We start from the raw sequence: 23,082 nt of genomic DNA on the forward strand, positions 1-23,082 counted from the left end.
GACTGAAGATAACAGTTACTTGATTGTTATAAAATGTCATTGTACATACTGCCCCTTTAAAAGCTGCAGTACCCCAGCCCTGGTCGTTCCTGCTAGCAGAAAGCCAACAGTCTAAGATGCAATTTCTATCAGCTAAGTTGAATAAATATAACTTTTGAGTTCATATGTGGCATTTATAGTTGCGTCATACATTTCCCGTACAGTGCAGGTATTAACACGTCAACATTCCTTAGAGTAGCTTACAAAAACTTTAATCCCACAGATCAAGAAAAACAAGGCGCTTCCTACCTAAATAAGCCCGATGTGTCTCTATGGATCAGTTTTTCTAAAGAAAACGTTTGCATAACCTAGTAGTTTCTACATGTTGGTGCCCCGCTTTGCAGCGTGTTTTTGCTGTTTTGCAAACTTTGAGTGCCCTGCAGTAAGTGTCGGTGCAACACTCGGCAGCAGCAGGAGGAAACCAACCAGATGAGAATTTCCAGCGGCTGAGCGGGGTTTCCAGTCTGGGCGGAGCGACGCGGCGCAGGAAGTTCCTCTGCAGCCAGATGGAGTTTCTCTGTTATTCTGCCGGACAAACGCGCTCCCTGCCGCGGCTATAAAGTCAGAGCGCCGCCCCGAGCTCAGCACACACCCGGAGAGAGGATGGCCGTGCTGTTGGATCTGACCCGCTGCTGCAGCAGCTGCTGCAGCCCCGGAGCCTCTCTGCTGCAGGAAGCGGACTTGCACGTCTTTCTGCTGTGCGGCGCGGAAAGTAACCGGCGAGAGAACGGCCTCTCGGACCCGATCCTGGGCTCCCACAGGAGCGTTCACGTCCTGGACTCCGGGTCCACCGCGGAGCGTCTGTACCGACTCAAGCGGAGCCTGGATGATCTGGACCTGAGTGCGGTCAGGGTGCTGACCACGGCGCGGCGCAGGGAGGTGCTGGCTCGGTACCAGGAGATGCTATTTACCGCCGTCTATACCTTTGATTACGACGTGACGCAGGCGGACAAGCTCACCTGTTCGGACTGCTGTGGCTCCGCCCACACGGACTCACCTGAGGGTGAAGCGGAGGAAGAAGTGTCGGCCTTCCTGCAGCAGCTGCCCGCTTTGAAGGGGGACATCAGAACCCTGAGGTCCACTTTGATCCCAGGTGGGTTTCAGTAAAGTGGATTATTGTTCTAAGATCACACAAAAACAAAATCACCTGATTTGATGGGCCTTTTTTCAACCAAAGTAGCATCAAAGATAATAAAAATATAGTAACTTTACTCATTTTGATCAGGGCCGGATTTACTAGGATGTGGGCCCCTGGGCTGGAGACGCTTTTGGTGCCCTAAACACTATGGAAAAAATATTTTACTAATAAAAGTTACAGTACATTGACAGAAGCAAGAGCTGATCAATGCACGGTAGGTTTAAAACGTCCCCTATACAATAACTTAGTGCTAATCCCAAAGAAATTGACGATAACTCCATCATTTTCCAATATTTGAATGGTGTTTATATTAATAAAAAAACTCACTATTAACTAATTCTGAGCCTATGACATCTATATAAAGTTCAATGTTTACAAAACATGGACTTAAGAAAAAAAGAAAAACATTTTTTGGACGCTCCCCCAAAAATCAGAGCCCTGGGCTACTGCCATAAGCCATTTCTAATAATGATGTGATTAGTGTATAAACTGAGCTGCATGTCAGCAGGGGCTTTCAGCACAGATTATAAATAAATAAAAACATCTAATAAATGAATAAAAATTATCTAGATAAATACCAGAGTGGTCGTTTTCTAAGGTTGACCATTATAAAAATGTATGTTTTGACAATAAAGCCCACCTCAGTGGACACCAGGGTGACCGATGCTGCCACCATGACAGAGCTTTTAAAAGAGCAGCACAACAAAACTTTGACTTTTTTTTAAGTTCACTGTGTTTGTCAATAAATAAAAAATGAAATCAAGACAAACTAACAGAGGGGGGGAAATATTATTATCTACTGACGATGCATGATTGCGTGAAGGGTCAGAGGTTAACCAAAGCTTCAAATAGGAAAAGTTATCAGAAAGGTGACTGGTGGAGTTGCAGGTTTCTCTCCAAGCCCAACTCAGAGCTCCAGTGTCCAGCCTTGCATATGAAGCTTACAGTATTTGCCACGTTGATTTTGGGTAACTTTTGTATTTTCCAAGGTTCTCTCTCTCTCTCATGTTAAACCTACTAAGATCTGAAACCATAAAAAACAGCAAAAACTGAAGCAGTTTGTCGTCAGAACCTATGACCTCTTTGGGAAATTATTTTAACCTTCCCAGTTCCATATGGTGATGCACATGTTCTTCTGAGCTGCACATGTCCTAAAAATGCTCATTTCACTTCTGCAATACACAATAGCCAACAATGACTAAAATCAAAACCGTGTCGTTTTGTACAGATGTATGAAAACTTCAAAACGTGTCAAAACAAATAATCTTAAAGTTCCAATTTTATTTCAGCCTGTTAAAACAATTCAGTGGAAATGATAAACGGCCCAGTCGGTTTTAGTTGATTCACTTAGAAATGTGTGTTAGAGAAGAAGAAATAAATAAAAAAAATCTAAAATAAGTTGTGGCAATGGTTGTTTTGTTCGTTTTCTTCAATAAAAGCAAAATGACTGAATTTGTTTTTTTTTACATTTTGCCTAAAAGGTTTATTAGTTTATTATTCTGATGTTACAATGTATGTCTCAAGGAGTTTCAGCCACTTGTAGCAAAATTTAGAGATATAAATGTCTTGATACTGGTAAAAAAAAACCAAAAAAAAACCGGTACCATCAGGTCAGAACGACCCCGCCTCACAAATAATCCAAGGATTCGATTGTTAGAGGATTATGTTTTGAATTTGGGAAGCTTTTTTTTTCTCTCAAATGAAATGTCCTGACTAAGTCTACAGGCTGTCAAACGTCCGTACTGTCAGAGGCAAAGTTACAGAGCCTGTTTATTGGTCAGTAAAGCTGGACCTTGTCCTTCTCCTCTGTGTCTCTTAGACTGCTTCGGTCACGGCTTCAGCACCCGTTCAGGCGGCGTCTCCTACATCCCCACTCTGTCCTCCTTGAATCTGTTCAGCAGCAGTAGGAGGAGGGACCCCCGGGCCGTGGTGGAAGAAAACCGGCGCCGGCTGGCCGTTCACGCCGGCTTCCATCCCATGCCCCTGCGTCTGGTCAAGGTACATTATTGCAAAAAGAAACCTCTGCGGCGCACATGATCCACCTGTTAATCATAAACCCTGTCTGCAGTTTACTTCCCCATCATGAATGTCCTGTTCACACCTGCGTCCTGCAGGTGAACCATGCCAGCGACGTCTGGGTTTTGGGGAAACCTGAGCCGGAAAGCTACGACTCCATGGTGACCGATCAGACGGGGGTTGTTCTGGCGGGTCAGGGGGCCGACTGCTTGCCCATCCTGTTCGCCGATCCGGTGAAGAAGGTCATCGGGGCTGCGCATGCAGGTGAATAGTACTCTGATGCCCCAGATAATCATAGCAAAGTTAGAAAAGCACGATATATCTGCGGTACTGGTCACGTAGTTTGGCCATCTGATGTCGATGCAGTGTAGGACAACGGAGGTAAAGAAGCAAAGTAGGTCATTTTTCATGAGGTAGAAAAGGGAAATATCTATAATGTTGGTAAATATTGGTTTTCAGTCATAAGTGCAGTATGAAAAGGGAAGGATTACATGTTTTCCAGGCACACAGTGTCATTTTATAGCACAATCACATAACAATGTTACCACCAGTTGTTATAAAAAGGCTATATACATATCAAATGTGACTTGAAACACTGTAACTTAACACCTTGAAATTGAGCCTATGTCCCTTTAAGAAGCTCCTTGTTTTTCTGAAACTCCGCCTTAAGAAAGTCATCACAACATGGCTCCTCCATTAACCCTTTAACAACCTTTTTATCAGCGAGAAGTAGCTCCTATAATGAGCTGAGATGATGCACAGATCCACCAGGTGTTTGCTAATTGCTGCTGGCTAGTCTGAAGGAGCTGAATGAAGAAGGGGAAGCGGAGGGGCTGCTCTGTGAGGCAGAAGCTCAGAAACTGCAGCTTAGAGGAGGAGCTGGGGCTAGAAGGCGGGGCTAGGTCCACCTAGGCATTTCTCACAACTGAATGGTTGCCATGGAGATTAAAGGACTTCTTAAACACACATGAAAGAATCAAGGCAACACTCCAGGTAAGTTTTTGACGAGGGGAATAACATTATAACGCGATGTAAAGCTCAAAAAACTCAGTTTTACATAACACTGCCTCTTTAGTATCAGTAGATGTCACTTGTTTTTTTTTTCACCATTAAGAAACTTACTGTTCCAACTACTTCCTGTTGTCGTCTTCTTCTGAGTTTGTGCCAGTGGCAACATCCTGTTGTTGATCATGTGACTCGTGTAATACAAAACAAAGTATTTTCATTACAGTTTAGCAAAATGAACCAATTTTCATACAGCAAAAACAATACCTCACCCAAGCACCAAAACTTTTTTATCAAAAAACAAGTTTTTACAAAATTGTCATGCATTCATTATGCAAATTAATTTTTGAAATGTCAAACTGCACAACTATATGGCCAATGGAAACGCAGCTACTTTTTAATACTTCACATCCACACATCACCTTCTCTGACTAACTCTTCTTTTTTTTCCCAGCATGCTTCATTCCCTACTCGAGTCTGTCCTAACCTCTAATTGTCAACTTGTCTTGCGAATATCATTTAAACTTTACCGTCAATTCCCAGGCTGGAGAGGGACGGTGATGGGCGTGGCCACAGCAACCGTGGACGCCATGGTGACGAATTTTGGTTGTCGGTACGGCGACATCGTGGTGGCGGTGGGGCCGTCCGTGGGGGTGTGCTGCTTCACGCTGGACAGAGAGCAGGCGGCAGACTTCATCTCCATCCACCCAGACTGCGTGCCTGATCCAGAGTCGGCCAGGCCACACGTGGACATCCTCCTCGCCAACAGGTACGAATCCAAAGAGTATGACACTGTGTGAGCAGATTTAAAAAAAAAATGAAATACAGATAAAAATCTTAAAAGACAATTGGAGTATGTTCGGTACGTTAGTCGCTGACCGTCACCGCTCCTCCGCTCCCAGAGTTCTCCTCCAGCGGCGCGGCGTCCTTCCGGAGCACATCCACGACAACATGGACGCCACCCGGCCCCCCGTGACGCCCTGCACCTCCTGCAATCCCGACGACTTCTTCTCCCACGTCAGAGACGGACTCAACTTCGGCACCCAAGTGGGTTTCCTGTGGATCAAGGAGAGCGGGGAACAGGTCAGCGCTCCGGAGAGCCAGATGGGTCAACAGGGTGGACCTTAAGACGTGGAGATGAACCAAAAGTCGACGGCTGAGAACTTCTTCTAGTCAAATCCGACGGGTCGGGTTCCAGTTGGCGGCAAAGCAAATCTTAAGTGATTCTTTGGGGAAACTGTGAAGAAGAACTCCTAATCTAGTAGATTACGTACTAAAGAGCATCTTCAAGGGATGAAACGGCTGGAATAAACTACCGGAGTTGTGATTGGTCCTTTTAATCGACAGCTTGTGGCTGAACTGGGGTCACATTTCAAACTGTAGACAGATCAGTGAAACATGGCTGTAGATTTCCATAGTTACTTGTGAAAGCAAAACAACACGGAGCTTATAGATTAAAACTGCCCAAGTTGGGACAAAATACTCAAAACTGCAGCAGATAGGAGAACAGAGAGAAAGTATTCTTTCCCAATCCTTTCTGCTCAGTGGTCGTTTTATTACAGCATACAAAACATTCAGTTCTTATGCACCACAACATCTGGAATGAACTTCCAGAAAACTGCAAAGATGCAGAAACATTGGCTTCCTTTGATTCACTGTAACTGGTACATTGATCAATATGTTTGACGTGTATTTGCTTGATTGTGAGAATGCCATGTGACAAAATGTGTCGTTTATTTCTCCTTCCTTAGCTGGTTTCTGCTTTATGTGATGTAAAACACTTTGAACCGCCTCGATGCTGAAATATTCTGTGCAAATAGACTTGAAGACTAAATGGTTATGAAGTTATGAGCAAGTTTACCAATTTCATGAGACATTATTTAAATAAGACAATACTCATTGTTCTGGGGTAGGGAAAGCATTTATTTGAAGGGGAAAGCCTTTATCTGTAATAAAGGCAGCCCTTTTAAAAAAAAAGGAAATAAAAGTGTTTTTACTGTTCCACCCGTTTTCACCTCTGTACTGAAATAACACAAACGCCATGTTTCCATGACATTTTTAACAACAAAATGATTTTTCTTTTCCAGCTCAGTCCATCAGTCAATACAGAAGCATGAAATCAAATAAATGAAGGAAAATGGGGCGAGGTCAGATCATCTGAACAATGCCAACAGTGATGAGACCAACGTCTAACGCTGCTCGACTCTGAACATGTGCGCTTGTAAAGGCAAAGTTTCCTTCTGGTGGACATGATGCTGCCAGAGCGTTGATCAGGACACACAGAGACACGTCATGAGAAAACACGTCAATAAATAAAGAGCTGAACCCAAATGCATCCTTCGGTTACTCTGTCACAGTTTATCAGAAAAGTCCTCATTATTGAGGCCAGCTCTTCTTCTGGTTTAGTGCAAGCTTCAGAAAACAAAGTTCATTCTTTAAGTGCTTTACGGAGATGCAGATTAATACGAGTTAGCAAGCTGTGCTGAACGGGAGTGGAATTTTCTTCAAAGTCAATAAAGATCATTTAAGCATAATTTGTCAAGTTCTTTTGATTTTATTAATAGTTATTCTTGCTCTATTTGGTTATTCAGTCCTTTATTTTTATAAATTGGATAACTGAAGACCAGAGGGCTGTCTAGTTTGTTCCCCAGAGTAACCAATAGATCAGGAGCCATTTTAATGTCAGCATCTTACAGCACTTTCTGCTGAAGCAAAAGGCGAGTCCAAAGTTGCCATGGTGACAGACCCCTGTTCAAAACATGGATGAAAATCCCGACTGGTTTGATCTGAGAGACCATCAACTTTCTGACTTGTTAGGGGAGGGAAAAACAGAAAACTCTTATTACACATATGGCTCTTTTCCAATAGCAACGCAGCTCAACACAGTTCAGCTGGTTTTCCACTAACTGAATCAGGACTCTAGTGGGTGGAGTTGTCATAACTGCGTAGTCCCAGAGTCTGAAAAGTAATGTGATGTGATCTGTACACAACACACAAATAAACAATGGAGGACATGGAAGCTACGTTGAACATTGTGTTGCACAAATCCGTTCAGTGGCTGTTGTGATTTTTTAAAAATGGCGGGTCAGATTATGGTAAAGTGAGCTGGTGCTGCCAGAACCTGCGCACCATATGCAGAGCAGAGGAGGCTGGAGACGTCACACCGTTGCCCTGAATTTGAATCCTGGTGTCAGGACCTTTGCTGGATGACGTCCACTTCCCTCTTCTGTTTTTTTTTTCTTTTTCTTTGTCTACTTAATGTTCAATAAAGCCCACTAGTGCCCACTAGAAAAATGTCTGGTTCCACTTAGGTGGACCACAGAACCCAGTCAAGCTGCTGTGAGCAGGTGCAAGTGGAAAAGGGCCAACAGTGACCTCACCTGACAACGAAACCACAGGATAACTAAATAAGGGTCCAACAGTCACTGAGGTTTGAAAGTTTACCATACAAACACTGAATCTGTTTTTGACACTACCGATAACAATGAAAAGCGCATTACATCACAGTCGACTCCGACCCTTTCTTCTTTAGTTTACAAAGAAAAAAAAAAGAAAAACATTTTATATGTACCTTTACAGCATACAAGCATTTCTCAGTCTCCTGTCACAAAAACACAGACATTTAGCTGAAAGGTCATTTGTTCTGCAGTGAAGTGAACACTTCACGTCATGGAGAAGTTTGGCTGTAGCTTCCTCCGGTTTGTGAACGTAAAAACTTTAGCCGCTGAACTGAGGACCAGTTCAGACAAAGTGGTCTTTATCTCACTGGCTGCATTTTAAAAACAATCATGTACAAAACTGCAAACCGTCCTTTGCCGTAGATATGTCCAATGTTACAACAGGGCTGATTAAAACAGTCCTTCAGTTTATTTTGATGTCCATGTTAAAATAAGAAGCACCGCTGCGTTCCTGCCGGTGTCAGTGGCTCCGACATCTGCCTGGTCCATCTGCAGGATGTTTGACCCCGAGTAGAGGCAGATATAGGAAAACACTGGAGGGTCCAAATCCCTCCTTAGGAAATAAGAATACTGATCAAGAGTTTAAGAGAACAGTTTCACCATAAGACACCTACAGGCATCACCAACCGTCGTTTATTCTGCAAAAAGCAGTAGCTTTCCTTGCAGCTTACAGCAAATCGAAATGGAGCAAGCAAACTTTCACAACTGACGGGAAAACAAAAAGTGGATTTAGATGTGCCTAGAAATGTCAGGAAACCGGTCGAACCGATGGCTACGCTGTGGCACCTTCAGACATTTACCTGGCACTGGAACATCCCAGCAGAGTTTTGCATTCAATTCCAAACATCCAAGTAGGAATTTTGCTGCCTGTTTTTTTCTTTTTTCTCAAAAGTCAGAAATCACAGGTTGTATTTAATAATAACACTACCTGAAGTCGGAATTTCACAAACATGGCTTCCCCTCATATAAAACGGTGTTGCTAAACAGTTTTTCTTCTGGTGGTTTATATGTGAAACCTGTAGCACACGTAGCAGTACGCACGTGCAAATTACTGTAGCCGAGGCATGCCAAGGTTTTCCAAACTTTCAAGCGTACCACTCTTCCTGGTTAAATAGCTTCTGAGGGGATGTCAGAGAAAGTGCTGCAGTGATTGTAGTTTTTAATCAGCCGATTCGACTACAAAAAAAATATTTTCTGAGGCGCATAAAACCAAGACACCGTTAACTTGAGTGTGACGAGATCCAGGTTCTGACTTTGTATGTAAAAGCAGCTTATGATCAATCAGCTCAGCAGAAATTCAGCATGCTTCAGAAAAAAATGAGTACCTTCATATGAACAGCTTATTCCTACAAGAGCTACAGATTCATTCGATGACTTCATTAAAGAAACCCGAGGTCTGCTCACAACAAGAGAGGTCATTCATTCAAACACCAGGTACTCCACCTCACAAATTTAAAACGTTTCTGTGCGATAGATTGCATCACATTCTAAAGCTTTAAACTGTTCCCCACAGCTGCCAGCAGGGGTCACCAAACAGCACAGGTCTTGCCTCAGGAGTGTGTTCTAGTGTAAAAATCCAAACAAACAAAAAAAAATGTTCTAGTGTTCCTCTTTGTTCCCATCCGGGATGAATGAACAAAAACAAAACAAAATGTCCAAAAGGAGATTTGAAATCCAGCTGCAGTGTTGATATCTTCAATTCTACTTCTAGTGCAACATGAAAGGAGACAAATAAATATAAAACCTGAGCATTGAGAGGTTGAAGAAAAAAATATATATAATGGGTTCAAGCTGGAGAGATTCCACCCATCGTGTTCCTCCTCTACTGGGAGAAAGACGAACACCCCGCTGTGTTTCACTCAGCGTCGCGCTCAGGAGGAGTGCGACAGATGTCACGGTCAGAAGTCGACCCGTCAGACCGTCAGTTCTCGAAACTACACAGTAGGCAAAAAGAAAAAAAAAATCGTAAAAATGCACCAGGGGTCAGTGCGATTTCGCCAGACTGCGCGCACGGTAAAAAACTTGAGGGGTCCAAATGACCCCGTCTCATAAGACCGTGGGAGGGTTCAAATTAAATAAAATTAGATTTTATTTTAATCCAATAAATATTCTGTTCCCTGTAATGTAAGAGTTATGAAAACATGTTTACATGCACTGCAAAAAACATGAGTGAACTGTGTTCAACTAATGGTGACTTCCTTCTGTACTTAAAGTCAAACTAATTAATATCGATTAGTTTGAACACTTCTTGAAGTTAGAAATCCGACATGAAACAGAGTTTCAGGGCTACTCAGTTTGAATTCAAAATGGCCGCTGCCCATTTAAAATGCTGACAGCCACAGGACGATAAACCATTCGTCACTGTACCTGTCCGTTGGTATTCCACTAACTACCAAGTACTACTGTTCTGCATTTATTTCTGCCAGGCCTCCTTTAGTATCTAAAAGCAAAAAACAAAATGAAGCGTCTTGTGCTGCTAAACGAGGTTAGCATGCTAACTAGCCACAATGACAATAAAATCTCAGTGGCTTTCTGAATTGCAGCTGAAAATTCTTATGACAGTTTGCTAGCATTAGCACATCCTGACAGGCCAAAATACGAGCGAGAACCTGTTTTGAACTCTGGATTTGATTGATCAGTGGATGACAGGCTGCAGTGTGGGTGAAGTTCTGAATGTTTTGTTTGTGTACGTTGGAAGCAGATAACTTCACAAAAATGTTATTCAGATGAATTTCACTCATGTTTGTGACTGAACAGCAACAGTTCAGGTGACTAAAAGCACGTAATTAACTGAGCTCTGATGATGCAGGTTGAATTTTAATGCCAGATATGAACGCTGGTGTCGAAAGCAGTTAACTTTTATCCAAAAAGGGGAGGACGCTTTGACACGTGAATTCAAGAAAAGAATGAAATGTAAAGTCAAGCTAGCCTTTGCTTTACTAACTTGATAGAAATCTATTAAGTTTTAAATAATTCTATATATTTACATCAATATGAACGCACCGCAGCCTTGAAAAGAGAAGTATTGGTTCATAACATGCACATTCCCTTTAATAGGAACAGTTTACCTGCAAGGAAAACTGTGCAAGTAACCACAATAAGCTGCCAGATTTAAATAAGCGTACCTCCCCTAGCCAGTGATAACCTTTAGAAATGTGTAGGTGTGTCTGCAGTGTTTACATTCTGATTACAGTGACCAGGGTTCTCTATGTGAAAGAAAAGAGTGTAACCAGGTTTTTGAAGTGCATGTAAACACACCCGTCTGCGGCAGACGGTATCGAGAGACACAGACAGTTTCGTCATTGGAAAAACCCGAAAACACAGGAATGGAAGAGCAAAGATCCTGAGAGGAAAAACGTTGAGTCGAAGGTGGAAACAATAAGTGTAGGAGCAGAGAGAGGGAGAGAGTCAGGGATGTAAAAAGGTTGTTTTTTCCCAGCTTCAGGTTAAAGGAAAGAAAACCAAATACAGAAGAAAAACAAGGTGTGTCATCAAGTCCTCTGAGGGCTACAGTACAGAAGAGTTTTAGCTACCTTATTGTGAGAGTGTGTGTGTGTGTGTGTGTGTGTGTGTGTGTGTGTGTGTGTTTCATCAGCTCCAGTGGCAGATCAGCAGTCCAGCCACTAAAGGGAGCAGGTTGAGCAGAAGGAGCCAGAGAGTGATGGCCAGACCTGGAGAACTGGAGCAGGGATCTGAAAGCAAACAAACACAGATAATTAATGTTGTGTTCTTAATAGGGATGCAAACAATTAATTGAATTACGTTTAAATGTCGATTAAGTCCTAATGTCTGCTTAGGACTTATTTTAGTGTTGTAGTTTGGTCTCCGCCCAGAAGAGGGCGCCGCAGGTCATTCTTAAGCGGAGCCAGCAGACACAGGAATTAAAGATGGCGGAGACATATCAGAACGGGAAAGAAACTATCCGAACAGAGTCCAGCGTGGAGCTCCTTAAGTTTAACCTTAATGGCGCTCAATTAGCCGAGCTGCATGGCGGGGCAACGTCCACTTACCATTCAGAAATGACTTTTGTGGTACAAAGGTCAGGATGTGGCGACAGAAACGCAGAGGGGAAATTGTAACATGACGAAAACAGACAAGAAAAAACACGTTTGATTTTGAGGGCTGTCCTGAGTTAATGCACTAACTTTCCTTCAAGAGCAATGAATCTGTATAAACATGTATCTGTTCATGGGGAGATAAGTGGTTCACATATTTTAAAAAAATAGTTTATTTATCCCAAAGGAAGATTAAATAATTAAATTTAATTGAACTATCCTTTTCATATTTGATTGTTTTATTTAACAACCTAAGAAGTTCCTGTTTTATAAATATGTCTAAGTTTAGTGAGAATCACAATTTAATGTTATTCTGTCAGTATTTAATACAGCTGTCAAAATAAAATGTTTTTGTTTTTTTTTAATTAATCGTCAGTCGATCGATGCAGTCAGTTACCTGCAGATTAAGTCATTAATCGCTAACTTTCTGTGTTAGTAACTAAAGGCCCAAGTGAAACTGACCAATGGGGTTGCTCCGGGAGGCGTTGATGGGCAGGAGCTGGTGGGGCAGGGGGCAGTCGTCACAGAAGTCGGTGCAGGCGGGGCAGAGCAGGACCCCGTTGTAAACCCAGTCCCTGACCCGGACGCTGACGCTCAGCTGCTGACCTTTCCTCACGCACAGGAAGGAGCGGTCCTGAACGAACACCGTCAGGCCCTGAGGCGAGCAGGAAACCTGCAGGACGGGCAGCAACAGCTTGGTGTGAACTCTGACCGTGGTTCAAGAATGTTATAAATTTGGCCCTCACAGGGGTGGGCAACTCCAGGCCTGGAGGGCCGGTCTCCTGCAACCTTTAGGTGTGTCTCTACTTCAACACACCTGAGTCAAATAATGAGGTCGTTAGCAGGACTCTGGAAAACCTGACTGCACTCATCTTATGACTGCTATTGGATTCAAGTGTGTTGGACCAGGGAGACGTCACAACGTTGAGAAAGCCTTTCACTTAGTTACTATGAATTAGTGTCCTAATTTAGTCGAAGCACTGGCGCCAACCTGTGGCAGCAACAAGACATTACCAGCAGCTGGAATCAAAATAGAAAAAAAAAGTTTGAACTTCCATTTGCAGTCCAAAGTTAAAGTGACCTTTTCCTCTTGATCTTATTGCTTAACCTAAAATCGTTCTACATTCTTCACACCTCAAAAAGCAAAACGTTTTTGTTAACTTTGTTAGCAGCATACTTTAAATCGAAAGTCAAAACTTTTTATGCAACTTCATAAGTAAATATAGACATGAGAGACGTCTCAGCAGACTCCAGGTGGTTCTTCACCACATGAGGACAAACTGAGAGCACCTTGTAGCATCCGGAGCCCCAGTCTGGATACGTCATCTTCCTGGTGCACTGCTCCATGACGAAGGCCGACTTCTGGTACAGACACACAGAATCCGGGCCGTACTGCTCCGCTCCATAATTCCTCCATGAGTCTAAACACACACACACACACACACACACACACACACACACACACACACACACACACAGATGGTTAAATTACTTTTACTCAGACATCAGCTGATGTTCAGAGCGCTAGATTCCAGTCATCATCTTTCTTTGCGATGTGAGCAGTACCCGGCTGGTTCTCCGATACTCTGCAGTACGAGTTTCGTTGATATTCTCCGCTGAGGTGCCAGCTGAACTCCTGGCTGAAGGGGCAGAAATCGGCGATCTCCACAGCGCCCCCGAAGGACGACAGCTGATCTGCAGCAACATCCGGGATCCGATCGAAATACTGACAAAACAACGAGGCACATGGGAATGTCTTTTCTTAGTCATTTATTGTTTGGGAATATCAACCTGTTATTTAGAAAATTTGTACAGTGACGATCTAGAAAGTCAAGCTTAGACGCACAGTAACAGAGAAACGGTTGCTGGGAAAAAGTTTTTCACTCACTTGGTACTCCAGGGGCAACTGCTGGGGGTATTTCTGTAAGTTGCAGACAGCCACTGCCAGCTGGTCCTGTCTGCAGGTCAGCTGCAGAGGAGAGGCCCGCACCGTGTCACAGAACGGGGTCACAGGGTGCCGCCTGAAAAAACAGTGAAGGGAGAAACTGAGAAAGTGAAGCATGATCAGAAAATATCAAAAAGAAAAAATTAAAGGGGCAGTATTATGTGTTTTCTAGCCACACAGTGTCATTTTTTATAGCACAATCAAGTAGGTATGTATAAAATATGACTTGAAAGATTTTACATCGTAGTTTAAATGCCTTGAAATTGGGCCTCTGTCTCTTTAAAACTCCTGCTCTTTCTGAAACACCGCTCTCAGAAAGTCACCACAACATGGCTCCTCTATTAACCCATTAGCAACATTTTTACCAGCATTTCACTGAGAACTAGCTCCTATAATGAGCTCAGCAGATGCTCAGTTCCACCAGGTGTTTGCTAATTGATGCTGGCTAGTCTGAAGGAGCTGAGAGGGGGAGTCACGGAGGAGAGATGAGAAAACTTGGAATCTGTAGCTCCAAGGAGGAGCTTTGTTCTTGTAGGTCCATCCAGGCATTTTTCACAGCTGAATGGTTGCCATGGAGATTAAAGGATTTCTTAAACATGCATGAAAGAATCAAAGCAAAACTTCAGGTATGTTTTTGATTATTATAACATTATAACATTGTGTAAAGCTCAAAAAAGTAAATTTTGCATAATACTGTCCCTTTAAGTATCAAAAAGTTGCAGAACAAACTCAGATTATTTATCCTGATAGTTTTTATGACAGACTGCTTGGTAAGGAAAATTTGGCCACCAAACTGTTACATAAAAATTAACCCTGAGAGTTGGCAGTAAAAATAACAAGAGCTGACATCTGGAATCATTATTCTTATTCTAAACGGCACCTCTGTCTCTGTCTGTCCATCCAGAACTTGCAGCTCTTCATAACGAAGTCGCAGCCGAGGCCGCGGCCCCAGTCCAGCCTCTGGGCCAGGCTGTAGTTGGCCCGGTACCAGCCGCTGTCTTCCATGATGGCCAGCGTGAGGCGGGAAAACACCCGGTTCTGGGTGTGGGAGCCCGTCATGGCCTCGTTCTGGACAGAGTCGTACGGAATCACGAGGAGGAAAGAACAAGTCGGGTTTGTTTGGGGTTTAGTAAAACGTAGCGAGTGGGGCAGAAGGTACGGACCTCCAGCAGCCGCTTCTCCCAGTGGTTGAGCTCGGTTCCCGTCCCGCCCTGGTTCTCCAGCTCCATCCCCTCCAGGATGGGGCAGCTGAAGTGCCTCCTGGCCTCCTCCTGCAGGAGCGACACAGACAACCCGGTGACTCCGTCACGTCGGCCAAAACGACATCCAGACCAAACTGAAGTATTACTGAACACATCCGAGTCTCACTGGGTTTTCTGCCAAGTTAACAGAGTTCAGTTAAAACGCCATTAAGAAAATGGACAGAAAAAAGAACAAAAATGGACACAAAAGAAATTCTAGACACACTGGGCATAAAGAAAGAGCAACCAAAATGAGGCTAGAGCGTCGCTTTTAAGGCCAGTCAAACCTGTTGTCTCATTTTGTCACCTCAGAGGCTTCAGTGTATTTCACTGGGATTTTATGTCACTGACAAATTAAAGCTAGCTAAAATAATTATATTAGTAAATGAGTATTTATCGATTATTCATAGCATTAATCAGTTAAAAGTAAATAAATATGGCACATTCTGCATATTTTTCATTTGCTCACTTAAGCTTATTTTAAACAGTATTAAAACTACAGAAAACATGCAAACAATTTTATTAAATACATTATATATTAATATATAATAATAATATAGTATTATTTTAGGCGTTAATATCCTATTATTGCCTAAAATGCAATAATATAGCATTCTTTTTGTGTACGCCTGATCATTTGTAGGAAAAGATAATAGTTTTAACATCAGAGCCTTTCAGCTTCTGTTGCTTTTTGTTTTTTGATTAACCAATTAACTGGATAGCAAAAGAATCTGAATAGCTGTGGCGTCTACAGAATTTGAACCAGGTGAAGCTGAAACCGTCACTTTGAACATGTTTACAGACAGAAGATTTTTAATCTTAATTACACAGTTTGGGCTTTAATACTGCTCCTGCTGCAAATTGACTTTTTTTTTTGAGAGTGTATACGTAAATTGGCAATTAGTCAATTATTTGACAATTATTTCAATAATCAATTCATCACGGTTCCCCCACACTGCCTCTGAGAGGCAGAAGCCCAGGAGTTTGGAAAATGCAGCTCGGAGGAGCTTCGTCCTCGAAGGCGGAGCTACGTCCACCCAGGCGTTTCGCACAGCTGAATGGTTGCCATGGGGATTAAAGAATTTCTCAAACATTCATGAAAGAATCAAGGCAACGCTCCAGGTATGTTTTTGAAGATTATAACATGATGGAAAGCTCAAAAATGTCAATTTTACATCATATCGCCTCTTTAAAAGAGAACCAAAACTTTTAGAGACCGCCCCCATGAAAGTCAATCATTAATTACTGACTTACCACGACCCGAGGAGTGACCAGGACGTGGACGTGGTGCCGCACCATCTCTCCTCCTCTGATGTCCCACAGGCGGCTGACCCTCCTGATCACCGCCTCGCTCCACTGGTACAGGCCCAGGCTGAGCAACAGGTCAAAGGTTAAGAGGTTAGAGGAGGGGAATCTGACTGGAAACACAAGTGAAGCTGATTGGATGAAAACACAGCCAGTGTCAGGAGGATAAGATCTGAAATTGGCGGAGCGGAGTGAGATCGGCCGTCTGTTTACCTCTCATTGAACGCGGGAAGGCCGCTGGCGAAGCGCGGAGTCAGAGGTTTGCCCTCGTCGTCGTGGTAGAAGGCAAACAGACCGGCCGAAAACCCCTGTCGGGGAGAGAGACATTGAAGTAGGGGATATAGTTGATTTTGATGGAGAGAAACTTTCTTCCTCAACAACAGCAAGGCTAATGTAACAAGAATGACTTGAAGTGTGTTGTATGCCTGTTACTCAGAAAAAAAGTAAACAGGAAGTGTATTGCAGATCAAGAAAAAGAAACTAATTAAGCTTAATAGGTAGGCCTGTTGCAATAAGCAATATATCAATTAATGACATGATAAATTAAAAGAAGCTGAAAAATGTCCATTTGCCTGATTTATCGTTTATTCTCTCTCTCTTTCTGCTACAAGCTGGATGACTAAAGTTTTCAGGCAGCTGCTTTGGGTCTAAGCTAAACCTTTTTTGAAGGACAATTTTGTTTACAGAGACTTCATAATTCATTTTATTTGTCGTTTTGTTTATTTGGATATTTAAAATGTCTTCCAGTTCCAGTCTTAAATATTTATTAGAATTTAAAGTCCATTGATCTTTGAGGATGTGTTCTGAACATGGGAAAGCCGCGTACAGAAGACATTCTGTTAATGGTGTCAAAACACCAATGTTATCGTTTATCGCGATAACTTCTTTGGACAATTTATCGTCCAGCAGAATGTGTTATTGTGACAGGCAGAGTGATGTGTGTGTCAGAGATGAGTGAAACTGTTCTTACCAGAGCGTGAATGATCTCATGTTTGACAGTGGAGAGCATTCCTTCAAACTCCTGAGGCTGAGATGAGATCATGGCTGGACACAGGTTGGCATAACCTGCGATGGGCCTGAAAAAATACACACACACAAAGAGAGAGAGTTAAAATGTACAGATTTGTCTTTATTCCTGGACTTTATCAAGGTTAAAGGATAACTAAGCTGACCGGTCCAGCTCTGCTTCCAGCTGGCAGTAGGCAGCGTAGGCCACTATGTTCTCCTGTCCGCACCGCTCGGTGGTGATGCCGCTAACGTACAGCACGAAGTCTGAGCCCTCCACCCCGGGGCCGTCCGGGGGCCCCGCTGGGCCACAGGACTTCCCAGACTCGCTGCAAACCTTACATTGCTGAGAAACAAACAGAAATGTTAAAAACCCTCTTTGATGCCTTCACCCTCCACTTTCCAGGGCCGTCCATAAACCAGATAAAGTTTGGTGGTCGATACCCAGTTCCTGGTGTCCATGGAGATAATCTCAACATTTAATAGTACAGTTACTTAAGCTGGATAAAAACTAAATTCACAATTATTTCTTAGTCTTAAGTGCAACATCTGCAACAGTGTACTTTTTTTTATTATGAGAAAGAAGTCGTAATATTAGGACAATAAAGTCACAATTTCAGCAAAAATAAAGACATTTATGCAGAACAGACTTAGAATCCATTTCATTCCAATAAGTGGCATCAACACCAAATGAGAGCTTTAATACTCCGTTCTGTGCCACTTTCTAGCACCGAGTACCTTTAAATTAGCATTAAATGTATTTTCAAGGACTTATACGTTGCGCAGCTGTTTCCGACCTGCAGGTGGTGCTGAGGTACGACAACAGGACCGCACCGGGTGACGTCTGCGCAGGCGTCCTGGCAGTATCGATGAGGGTCACCTCTCTTCCTCATGTACTGGTTGGTTGCACATTGTCTGAAAAGAGACAGAGATATTAAACATTGCACAGGTTTATCTGGTTTCTGATGCATTTCCAGATTTGACTGCTAAAACCGTAAAAGACATTTTTTCCACCAATTAAAAAAAATAAATAAATGAACATAGTTACTAAATCTGCCAACTGTTGGCCCGATTCTAAACCCGGTGATGGGAATGGTGAGGTACCTGCTGAGCAGCACGGGTCCCACCCTGCGCCTCAAGCTGAACGCCCTCTGCAGGTAGTCGATGGCCTGAGGAAACAGCTTGTCCTGAAGAGAGACGTACAGAGAGCTGGAAACTACAGCCAATCGCCAATCTTTAAAAAGCCCAACCTGCCGATTCCGATTCTGGCCGATACCGATATTTTTTTGTTTGAAAAGTCGACAAATATGGAGGAAGAATTCAGTAAAGGTCTAAAATTCAGTGGTTGATTTTCAGACCTTTACAGAGGTAGACGAGATCGGTTTCACATGCAAGTGTCGGACAATCGCCAAACAACCAAAATTAAAAAAAGCGGCATCGCTTTATTGGCGAACCACGTTATTTAATGATGTACTGATTTAAAGTCATGCAGATATTTATTTACAACCCACAGAGAATATGTACAACTATTAGCTTGTGCAGCACTTCACTTCAAAATGTTTCAAAGGTGACCTATTATGTTTAATATAGGTCTGTGGGCTGTACAAAACATATTCATCACAATTTTTTTTAAATCATTCTCAGGTAGTGATGTTTCAATTTGCTCAGTTCTGCCTATTTTGAGCTCCTATCAGAATGGCCTGTTTCAGGTCTCTGTTACTTTAAATACAAATAAGCCACTGCTGGCCACGCTCCAACGTTTACACTCGTATTTGAAAATCCATGCGAAAAGACGTGCAACTATACAACCATACACCTTTGAACAGCAGAAGTAGAGCCTCCTGTGCAACTAACGAGAATGCAGCAAGTGGTTTATGGGTGGTAAGTCGACAACAAAACACTTGTCTTTTCCAGCAGCCGTTGTAAAGCACAAATTGCGGTAAACGTGCTGGAGCTCAACTTGAGTTGCTAGGTAACCGGCTGGGTCGCTGAGGTTGCTACGTTAGGGGCAGTTCCTGCTGATTTGTGACTTAACAATAGGGAAGATTTTGAAACTGATAATTTTACAGACACCAAAACAAAAAAACATCAACTTATTGCCAAAAACACACGGGCTGTTTTTAGAAGCAGTGGGAAAAAAAACAGAAATACAAATATGAGCAAAATGTAAGTGTAGCATTATAGATCCCCTTTAATCAGCTTTATTTTGGTGATATAATTAAGTCTCACAGCACCATACTGAATGGTTACAATTCTCTAAAATTCCTGCAGGCCTCAGGCTGAGCCCTGGTCACATTATCACCGCGTCACAAGAGGCTACAATGCTGCTGTCTGTTAGAAAGATCACACTGATGGTTTATATCCTCATCTACCAAGAGACATTTTTATCTTTGCAGCCTTTTTTTTTTTTAACAGGATGTGGTCAGATGTCCTCTCACCTTCACCAGTCTCCGCTTGTCAGCAGGAAGTCTGTGAAGACAAAGAGTGAGCACGTTAACCACCGACAGAAAAATTATGTGGTGCCTTAGTAAAATTATTAATATATGTTAAACCGTCCCACATTTATCACATTGCAGTCACACATTTCATTTGCCCCCCGATGTCAGGGTCAGTCAATTTTACAATCCAAAGAGACATTTTTATGCTCTCTGGAACTAAAATAATCTGACAAGAGCTCCAAAGATCTACAAGGAGGGTCTTAGCGCTGTCAATCACCCTCTGTGTGGCGCTACTCATCACCCCTTGCACTCTGCTACGATGCAGCTAGCATCGCTTACTGTGAATCCTCAGCCTAGTCAGCATTGCCACTGCCGACAAATTGTAAGATAAACGGTTTTCCTGTAACGGCAAGTTGTTTCTCTGCTATTAGCACATTTAGTGGCAAGTACATAAGATTGATGGACAGCGCTAAGACCCGCCTCCTGGCTCCGACTGGTTGTTTTTGGTCGGGAACGGAGAATTTCTTCAGATGACAATGGTAGCTCAGGAAGATCAAAATTTTCACAGATTGTTTGTCTCATAAGATGTTAGGACATGGTGACAGTTTAAACATTTATTTTAAAATAAATGTAATAAACTGCAGCTTTAGAACAGTGTGAACAGTTTTGCAGTGCACTGTACACCGCTGTAGTTCACGTCACTAAACCAGATGAAGCTAAGGCTGAACTCACTGGTCAACGCTGCTGTCGTAGATGATCTTTATCTTTAGCTGCAGGTCGTCAGGAGAACTTCTCTTCGCTAACCGCTCAGGCTTCAAGTACACTTGATGGACAACCTGAAAGAAGTAAACAGCAACTTTAATGTTATGCAATTGTTTATTTTTTTCATTGTGTGTTTTAAGGGACAAGAAAATCAGTGTTACCCACCCCACGGCTCTTCTTTCACATTTGTTTTAAATGTAAGTTTTGTACTCGATGTTAAGCTACCCAGCTTGGTGCTCTTATTTTCGCAATCACTATCTGTAAATAATATTTAGAAAATCTTAGCATAGATCAGAGGTCTGACCTTCCACAAAGGCTCTAAATAACCTTGGCTGAAATTATAAACTAATACTTTTACATGTATGTGTATTTCAGGTGGGCAGTTTGGCGTTAAACCTTTAGGAAGATATTTGGACGTCATTGAAATAATTATAAAAGTGACAATAAAAAAAAGTATAACTAGTTTAAAATATTTTAGGTAACAGAATGGCACTGCAGTCAAAGCTCCATAAATGTAAAATTAATCACTTTATTATGTTTTATAATTTGTTGATACACATAAAATCAACAGTAGAAAAAAAATATCAAACAATTCTGACAGCACAAAATGTCAAACTGTACAATAAATACATATTTTTAATAAATAATACCAACTGCAGGTTTTAACTGGTTTCCAGCCTTACATGGATTTGCATTAATTTTGTAAAACAGAAAGTACCAGTAATATTCAGATCATGGTTTTCCTTGTCATTAGGTTTCTAGATCCTTTATTCACAAATAAAATTTCTTCATCCCATTGAAATGTAGCCAAGTTTTTTTTCATAAAGTTGTTCATCATTTCAAATGTTAAAACTGGTTCTTTAAAAACGACAAATTCTTGTCAGAAACTAAAATGTGTCTTTGTCAAAAGGTCATGTAACATTTTTTTTGTTTTGTTTTGTTTTAGATGAGTTTTAATTTGCTGGATTTAGGATAAAAACGGCTCTTTGGGTTGTAAAGGTTCCAGATGTCTGGTTTACAATTACATCTTTGTTGAGCTTTTATTCTGAAAATGCCCACCCGGACGTATAATTTTTGCTGTTGCTAGGAGAAGTGAGGCTTAAATTGAACAGTTAGAGCTAATAAATTGATTGTAAATTTCTGAATAATCGCTTTAATTGGGTAAATACACATAAATTATGCTGTAAATTAAGCTGGATGAACAGATTAGCTTCTAGTTAGCCTCTTAGCTTTTCAACTAACTGCTAAATTCCAAATTATAGTGAACAGAAACAAAACTTTACAACGGTGTGAATGTGGAGTTGGGTTCTCCGACAACATATTTGTCAATACAATTTGGGTTTAAACATCCTGTAATAGAATTTATAGTTAATAAAATCAACGTTAATTAGCTCAGGAAGCTAGCTGGCTAACAGCCCCAGCGACACAAACTGTTCAGTGAACGTTACAGATACAGCCGAGGCTCACCTCGCGGCCGGAGGGGACTCTGTGTGTGCAGGTTCTGTGACAGCTAGCTTGTACCGCTAGGAGCGAGAGGACGAGAACAGGACCGAGGAGAAACCGGGACACGGACGGCTTGCCATCCCCTCTTAACCAGCGCTCCATCCTCTGACGAGCCCGAGAAGCGGTACTGAGCAGCACGGAGCAAACACAACCGCCGCCGGTCTCCGTCCGGTCCCCTCGGCGCGCGTTTTATTCATCGCTCGCGAGGTGAATCTGAACACGATACCATCCTGTAAAAACGATCGATGATTCGGTTCTACTTTTTTGAGCAGACTGTAACGCCGGCCGGTTAAAGGCTTTAATGACAGCAGCTGCGGGTTCTGGTTTGTTGTTCCAGAGTCAGCTGAGAGGAGGAGGACCCGGCGCTCCGAAGACCGTGTATGAACAGGATGCACCACTCCACTTAAAAAGACATTTACAGAACAGTGGAGCGTTACAAGCCTACAAAGATCGTTTCTAGCTATGACGAGTTACTAGAGCTGTGTTCTAAATCATTGACATGCACACACCAGTTCGGTAGGTGGCAGTAAATGCACCTTAAGTTGGTTTGCCAACCTCAGGTGCTCAAAGGAGTGAGCACACTTCAGTTTGGGGAAGTGCAACACAGCGCATTACTGAATAAGAATAAAGAAACAACTTTTTAAGAATTCCTTTCTTCCTGGGATTGACTAATTGATTTTGTTTCACATATTAATTCAAGATTATTTAAAAATGTATTATACCTCAAAAAACTTTCCACATTCTGACTCTTAGAGATTCAATATTCTGATTATTTTTAATGTAAATTATAGTTCATTAATAAGTAAGACAACAATGTGGAACATTTTGCAGTGTCTCTACACTTAAATGACACCATTTCACATGCATATACCTTATGTGGTGTGTGTGCATATGTTAGAAATCTGTTATTTCTGCCTTATTCTCAGCAAGGACAGTGATTCATCCAATATGAATAGAATTCCGGTTCTGCATTAAGGAGAAAACACAAAACTAATAGAAAATCCCATTTTAGGCAGACATGTACAACCGTGACTCACTGCAGAAATATTTTACCGCATAATTAAAATGACCTTTAAGCAGCGCACAATATTAAGCAGATAAAATCAATAAAGAGAGCTGTGAAACTTGGATTAGGACACTGTGAATTCAGGTCAACTTCATGACCCTTAGAA

At 42.2% G+C, this 23,082-nt stretch overlaps 2 protein-coding genes across 2 annotated transcripts; one reads left to right on the top strand and one right to left on the bottom strand.

Annotated features, from left to right (window-relative positions):
- The first annotated feature begins 136 nt into the window (after nucleotides 1-136).
- On the top strand, nucleotides 137-8,856 carry lacc1 (laccase (multicopper oxidoreductase) domain containing 1). The gene is made up of 5 exons (XM_007578524.2): nucleotides 137-1,132; nucleotides 2,997-3,175; nucleotides 3,292-3,457; nucleotides 4,742-4,967; nucleotides 5,101-8,856. Exons 1-5 carry the CDS (start codon nucleotides 643-645, stop codon nucleotides 5,324-5,326), a joined length of 1,287 nt encoding a protein of 428 aa, XP_007578586.1. The 5' UTR covers nucleotides 137-642; the 3' UTR covers nucleotides 5,327-8,856.
- Nucleotides 7,625-22,269, bottom strand: lmln (leishmanolysin-like (metallopeptidase M8 family)). The gene is made up of 16 exons (XM_007578525.2): nucleotides 21,875-22,269; nucleotides 20,378-20,481; nucleotides 19,646-19,676; nucleotides 18,312-18,394; nucleotides 18,005-18,122; nucleotides 17,375-17,553; nucleotides 17,173-17,278; nucleotides 16,416-16,510; nucleotides 16,152-16,269; nucleotides 14,820-14,927; nucleotides 14,537-14,724; nucleotides 13,600-13,732; nucleotides 13,278-13,437; nucleotides 13,002-13,132; nucleotides 12,174-12,384; nucleotides 7,625-11,348 (listed from the first exon to the last, which is right to left on the bottom strand). Exons 1-16 carry the CDS (start codon nucleotides 22,010-22,012, stop codon nucleotides 11,248-11,250), a joined length of 2,004 nt encoding a protein of 667 aa, XP_007578587.1. The 5' UTR covers nucleotides 22,013-22,269; the 3' UTR covers nucleotides 7,625-11,247.
- Nucleotides 22,270-23,082: the final 813 nt, after the last annotated feature.

This window comes from Poecilia formosa, unplaced genomic scaffold (assembly GCF_000485575.1).
Source record: "Poecilia formosa unplaced genomic scaffold, Poecilia_formosa-5.1.2 Scaffold482, whole genome shotgun sequence".
Classification (NCBI taxonomy): Eukaryota; Metazoa; Chordata; class Actinopteri; order Cyprinodontiformes; family Poeciliidae; genus Poecilia; species Poecilia formosa.

Excerpts from the sequence above, each read along its gene's own strand:
- lacc1 (XM_007578524.2), top strand. The coding sequence starts at position 643 with ATGGCCGTGCTGTTGGATCTGACCCGCTGCTGCAGCAGCTGCTGCAGC. Across the intron at positions 1,133-2,996 it reads GAGGTCCACTTTGATCCCAG|ACTGCTTCGGTCACGGCTTC; the intron begins GTGGGTTTCAGT and ends TGTGTCTCTTAG. Across the intron at positions 4,968-5,100 it reads GACATCCTCCTCGCCAACAG|AGTTCTCCTCCAGCGGCGCG; the intron begins GTACGAATCCAA and ends CTCCGCTCCCAG.
- lmln (XM_007578525.2), bottom strand. The coding sequence starts at position 22,012 with ATGGAGCGCTGGTTAAGAGGGGATGGCAAGCCGTCCGTGTCCCGGTTT. Across the intron at positions 16,270-16,415 it reads CTTCCCGCGTTCAATGAGAG|CCTGGGCCTGTACCAGTGGA; the intron begins GTAAACAGACGG and ends CCTGTTGCTCAG. Across the intron at positions 13,733-14,536 it reads ATGGACAGACAGAGACAGAG|GCGGCACCCTGTGACCCCGT; the intron begins GTGCCGTTTAGA and ends CTGTTTTTTCAG.